This window comes from Salvelinus sp. IW2-2015, linkage group LG18 (genome assembly GCF_002910315.2).
Source record: "Salvelinus sp. IW2-2015 linkage group LG18, ASM291031v2, whole genome shotgun sequence".
Taxonomy (NCBI): domain Eukaryota; kingdom Metazoa; phylum Chordata; class Actinopteri; order Salmoniformes; family Salmonidae; genus Salvelinus; species Salvelinus sp. IW2-2015.
The window spans coordinates 212,321-218,366 of record NC_036858.1 but is presented as its reverse complement, the minus strand read 5'-3'; the positions used below and the strand labels follow the sequence as shown (position 1 = coordinate 218,366).

General features: G+C 41.3%; 1 protein-coding gene across 1 annotated transcript; it reads left to right on the top strand.

The window, feature by feature from the left end:
- Positions 1 to 4,505: 4,505 nt before the first annotated feature.
- LOC111977559 (adenosine kinase-like) lies at positions 4,506 to 5,662 on the top strand. Its single transcript, XM_070448221.1, has one exon. The coding sequence runs from the start codon at positions 4,523 to 4,525 to the stop codon at positions 5,645 to 5,647; it is 1,125 nt and encodes a 374-aa protein (XP_070304322.1). The 5' UTR covers positions 4,506 to 4,522; the 3' UTR covers positions 5,648 to 5,662.
- The last annotated feature ends 384 nt before the right edge of the window (positions 5,663 to 6,046 follow it).

Sequence of the window (6,046 nt, the reverse complement as noted above, 5' to 3'; positions counted from 1 at the left end):
TTGGGTCTGCCTGAAGCTCCTTGCAACATTGTGTAAAATATTCTGGGCCTTCAGAGTTTCCTGAGCCAGTGAGCTCTGGACAGACACAGCTGTAGGCTATTTGTAATCACACAGGCCTATTTCATGACGTTTCCACTGGATAAGAGCATGACATTGTTCCCTTTCACGCTGAGTGGTTATYGAAAGGGAGAAAGCTGGAAAGATTTTTCAAATACATTGATGAATTACTGTAGTTCTAAATCGATGTAAAAACAGACTTTGTTTGCTTGATGTTTGAGGTGAAGAAAACAGTACTTTGAGAAGATCCACAGCTCATTAGTGGCGGTGCATTAAGCCAATCAGAAATACGATCAGATCTCCAAATGGGCACATTTATACGCCAGGTAGTCTATAGGTCTACTTCTATGCGTATCAGGTGCGCGTCCTTACTCAACATTGACAGGTGCGCTCCAAACAGAAGACAATGACTAAAACTGACAAACTTGTAAATGGAATGAAATACACCAAAACCTGTTTCTCACAAGTATACAGTTGAAGTCGTAAGTTTACATACACTTTGGTTGGAGTCATTAAAACTCGTTTTTCTACCACTCCACAATTTTCTTGTTAACAAACTATAGTTTTGGCAAGTCGGTTAGGAAATCTACTTTGTGCATGACACAAGTAATTTTTCCAACAATTATTTACAGACAGATTATTTCACTTATAATTCACTGTATCACAATTCCAGTGGGTCAGAAGTTTACAAAGGCTGTGACTTTAAACAGCTTGGAAAATTCCAGAAAATTATGTCATGGCTTTAGAAGCTTCTGATAGGATAACTGACATCATTTGAGTCAATTGGAGGTGTACCTGTGGATGTATTTCAAGGCCTACCTTCAAACTCAGTGCCTCTTTGCTTGACATCATGGGAAAATCAAAAGAAATCAGCCAAGACCTCAGAAAAAAAATTGTAGACCTCCACAAGTCTGGTTCATCCTTGGGAGCAATTTCCAAACACCTGAAGGTACCACGTTCATCTGTACAAACAATAGTACGCAAGTATAAACACCATGGGACCACGCAGCCGTCATGCCGCTCAGGAAGGAGACGCGTTCTGTCTCCTAGAGATGAACGTACTTTGGTGCAAAAAGTGCAAATCAATCCCAGAACAACAGCAAAGGACCGTGTGAAGATGCTGGAAACAGGTACAAATGTATCTATATCCACAGTAAAACGAGTCCTATATCGACATAACTTGAAAGGCCGCTCAGCAAGGAAGAAGCCACTGCTCCAAAACTGCCATAAAAAAGGCAGACTACGGTTTGCAACTGCACATGGGGACAAAGATTGTACTTTTTGGAGAAATGTCCTCTGGTCTGATGAAACAAAAATAAAACTGTTTGGCCATAATGACCATTGTTATGTTTGGAGGAAAAATGGGGAGGTTGTACAGGTTTTAATGACTCTGTATATATATACACACAGTTGAAGTCGGAAGTTTACATAGATAGATATCTATATAGATAGATAGATATTAAAGCCTTGTCTATTTCTAAAGAAATTCATGCTGTACARTAACTGCCTAGACTGCGGTCACTACCCCTGTTACATACCAAATGATGATGACGAGAAAGACTGTTGGGCAATGACCGACGGACTCTGCACAGTACGTTCAGGGAAATATGAGTGGATTCAGAAGTACAAATGGGACTATAAAATGGTTAGAGAAAAGCGGACCGTGGATGACATGAAAGAAAAGTTCCAGAATGCTGCAAAGGCTAAGATGTAATTTTTTWAAATCAAATTACATTTTATTTGTCACATGAATACAACAGGTGAAATGCTTACAGTGAAATGCTTTCTTACAAGCCCTTAACCAACAATACTTTAAGAAGTTAAGAAAAATGTTTATAGTAAAAACAAAATACAAAATAAAAGTAACAAATAATTAAACAGCAGCAGTAAAATAACAATAGCAATATGCACATGTAGGTAGAGTTAAAGTGACTATGCATAGATAATAAACAGAGAGTAGCAGCAGCATAGAAGCGGGGTCTGGGTAGCCCTTTGATTAGCTGTTCAGGAGTCTAATGGCTTGGAGGTAGAAGCAGTTAATCGCAAATCTAGAAGAGGAGTAGGAAGATCTGTAGGATGTAGTATCGTCTCTTATTGAGGAATCAGCAAAGTATTTAGCCAAACTGAAAGAGATTGCTTCGAAACCCAACCCACTCTCCAATGCAGAGTACATAGATCTGCTCGTCGAAGGTGAGCGGACAGAGGCCAAACCAGGCTTCTGGCTCGTACTCGGTCACTGGGAAATATAAAGGAGCCGGCAAGAATCATTTCAAAAGGTGGCCAACGGAGAAATCCTCTTACGAGGAGAGAGAAAGATATACACAGAAAAACAAGAGAGAATGGAAATAAAGGAATCAAAAGAATAAGAAGAACAGAGTGTTCACACATGTAGATATTGATTGTGTTGTGTGTGTTTGGTCCGTATTGGATGGCGCTGGTAAAGTAGTGTTTTTAGGATTACAAAAAGGCAGTCCAGTCAAATATAATTTACAACACAGGGTCATTACAGAGATTGATCCCCTCCGAAACAACTTAAAAGGTTGTGTCGTGTCTTTGGCATCATTAAAACTGAAGACTTATCAAATAACTCTCTGTAATTATTATTACGCGATTAAACTGATTAATCATGTAACTGTAATTAACTAGGAAGTCGGGGCACCAAGGAAAATATTCAGATTACAAAGTTATAATTTTCCTAATATAATTCTTCAGATATTTTAATATCTGACCAATTAGTCTTCAAATTAATGAATTATTATTTACCTCACGTTAGTCTCATTCCAAACGTCGTAAATTGTTGGTTATTTGCACGAACCCAGTCTTCACTATGAGTCATCTATACATCAATTGTCTTATATCCTTTATTTACGAAGTAATTCACAGAAATGCATAAACAAACAAGTAGATATGGTTACAAGGAAATGATAGGGGAATGTGTCCTAGTGGGCTAAACCGGCATGGCGGCTTGGTGGACAAAGGGACTGAGAAGGGCGCGAAAGATAAGAGACACTACAAAGTTGATAATTATAACAATTGAATGCTAATCCTTTGCACATGAACGATCACTCATTCAGGAATAATTGCAATCAATATATATATTTACGCTCAGTGTGTCGTCTTGATCGCTGTTGGAAAGTTTGTTTCTGTTCGAGAGTTTGTCCACTTTCTCTCTCTCTCTCTCGCTCTCTCTCTGCTGTGGTTAGAATGGATAGTTCAGAGTAACGTTCAGTGATGTTGTTATAGAATAGATGTTGCGGCGGTTGCCGGTCTTCGCGTTCAATGATACCGAATTCCTAGCTGCAGACTAGTAATTAGCATCAAAGATTTGTTCTTATTCTGTCGGTATCAATAGTCTAAGAGTAACCACGTGGTATGGTTAAAAGATTCAGCAATCTACTCAAACCTGTAAAAGGTTGCGTCAATCGAATCTGGTATCAGGATAAAATGTGATTCAGAGTCACCGAATATACTTTAAGTATTTTTATTTAACATAAGCGATAAATGGTAAATGCAATTTTCATATATACGGGTTGTATATACGGGAACTGACTGAAATAGWACAGACATCTTMTTTTATACTGTGACAGATGTAGTTCCAACTTTAGAGTTGGCCTGTCACAGTAGAGGCTTAGCGTGGTTTAAACTTGCTAGCCTATCGGTGGTGCCCAGACTGGTCCCAGCCYCACAGCACWCAGGATCCAGATATCCGGAAGTGTTTGTTGTGAAGCTTGAGCTGATTTGTCAGTGGCTACACTGCTCAGTTCCTGTTTTCTTGTTATTCAGCATTTTTCCATCTTGTCTCAACCTTCTGGTTTGCACAGTCGACACCCTAGATTACCAACAGCTTTTCTGCAGTCACGCTATGTTTTGTGATTAACATGTCCTATTTCTATAAGGCATATATTTTTGTTAAAAAGAGAACAAAACCATCCTTCACAAACCTTAGCTTATACTCAGGTTTATGGTCTCTCTTCAAAACCTCAGCCCTCTCGTGGTAATYGAGGTAAGCTGGTCTGAAGATAAATTCCCACGGTGGGGGTTTTATTCCGAGGAGCAGAAAGGGCCGGTCCCATGAYGCCAGCTCAATGTCTGCGCTCCTGGGCGGGCCTCTGATTTAGTGAAACTCCAAAGGGAATTGGAGTTTCTTTCAGACAGTTGATAAATTACTTTGCTGGAAAATTATAAATCATTTAAATTGGGTTGAATACAAAAAGGGGAGAGTGTGACAGAACTTTTACACTTTGAAAAAGGTATGAAATTCMTTTTTTTGCTGACTTTGGCTGTTAAATAATGCCTGTAATGTTTTGCATTTGGGTACAAGATATGCGGAATCTATTCACAGATCATGTGTGACTTTCTATATGCTCTGAGATAATGTTCTGCAAAATATACTCAATAATAATGTTAAAATATTTTGATATCCCTATCTTTACTCAAGGAGGTTGCAGTGTGCTCCTTCAGAACCATGGCATCAGGTGAACCCAGAGCCAAGAAAATGAAGAAAACTCCAGAGAGGAACACTCCTAAGAGGAAAATTCCAGAGAGGAAAACCCTGACCAAACTCAGCCCTAATTCTCTGTTCGGGATGGGGAACCCCCTTCTAGACATCTCAGCCGTTGTGGACAAGGACTTCCTGGAAAAGTACAGTTTGAAGGCCAACGACCAGATTCTGGCGGAGGACAAGCACAAAGCATTGTTTGAAGAGATTTTCAAGTTCAAAGTAGAATATCATGCCGGAGGATCTACTCAGAATTCTATAAAGGTCGCCCAGTGGATGATCCAGGAGCCCCACAAGGTGTGTACATTCTTCGGCTGTATCGGGGAGGACAAGTTTGGGGAGATTCTGAAGCAGAAGGCAGAGGAGGTCCACGTGGACACCCACTACTATGAGCAGACAGAAGAGCCTACAGGGACCTGCGCCGTGTGCATCACCGGGGACAACAGGTCTATGGTGGCTAATCTAGCAGCAGCTAACTATTATAAGAAGGACAAACATCTGGACTTGAAGGAGAACTGGAAATTGGTGGAGAAAACCAAAGTATTTTATATCGCTGGCTTCTTCCTGACGGTGTCTCTGGAGTCCATACTGAAAGTAGCCAAACACGCATCTGAGACCAACAASCTGTTCACTCTGAACCTCTCTGCTCCCTTCATCTGCCAGTACTTCAAAGATGCCCTCATGGAGGTCATGCCCTACGTAGACATGCTGTTCGGCAATGAGACAGAGGCAGCCACATTTTCAAAAGAGCAAGGCTTTGAGACAGAGGACATTAAGGAGAATGCTAAGAAGGCCCAGACTCTGCCCAGAGTCAACAAGAAGAGACCGAGAATTGTTGTCTTTACTCAGGGGAAGGACGAAACCATCATGACCAAAGGAGGTGACAAGTTGGAGACGTTCCAAGCTCTGCAGATTGAGCAGAAGGACATTGTGGACACAAATGGAGCCGGTGATGCCTTTGTAGGAGGATTCCTGTCAGAGTTGGTCCAGGATAAGACATTGGAACAATGTGTGAAAGCAGGACACTACGCTGCCAACGTCACCATTAGACAAACAGGATGCACCTTCCCTCACAAACCAGACTTCCACTGATGACCTTTAACCTTAACCTCTGACCTCTTACCCCTAAGCGATCCACCCTGACCCTCACCATCCCAACTAACTGAACCAGGGCCCCCCGTCCCTTTTTTATAATCATCCATCCATGCTTTCATCCAATCCATCCATCCGTCTATCTATTCATCCATCCATCCATCCGTCCATCCATTCATGCTTTCATCCCTCCTTCACTTGACTTTGTGCAACCAGACTTCTGTGCCTGTTCTTCTTGTCCTTCACTAGGTGGCTTGGGCCACACCGCCCGATCTGTTTTATACTGACGTTCTACTGCCTCCCTTACTGACTCGGCTCAAGTCAACTGCCCTTTGTAGACTCAGTTAGCCTGATGGCACTTACTTCCTGATTCCCACTTAAAGAGATGCTATAAAGGCG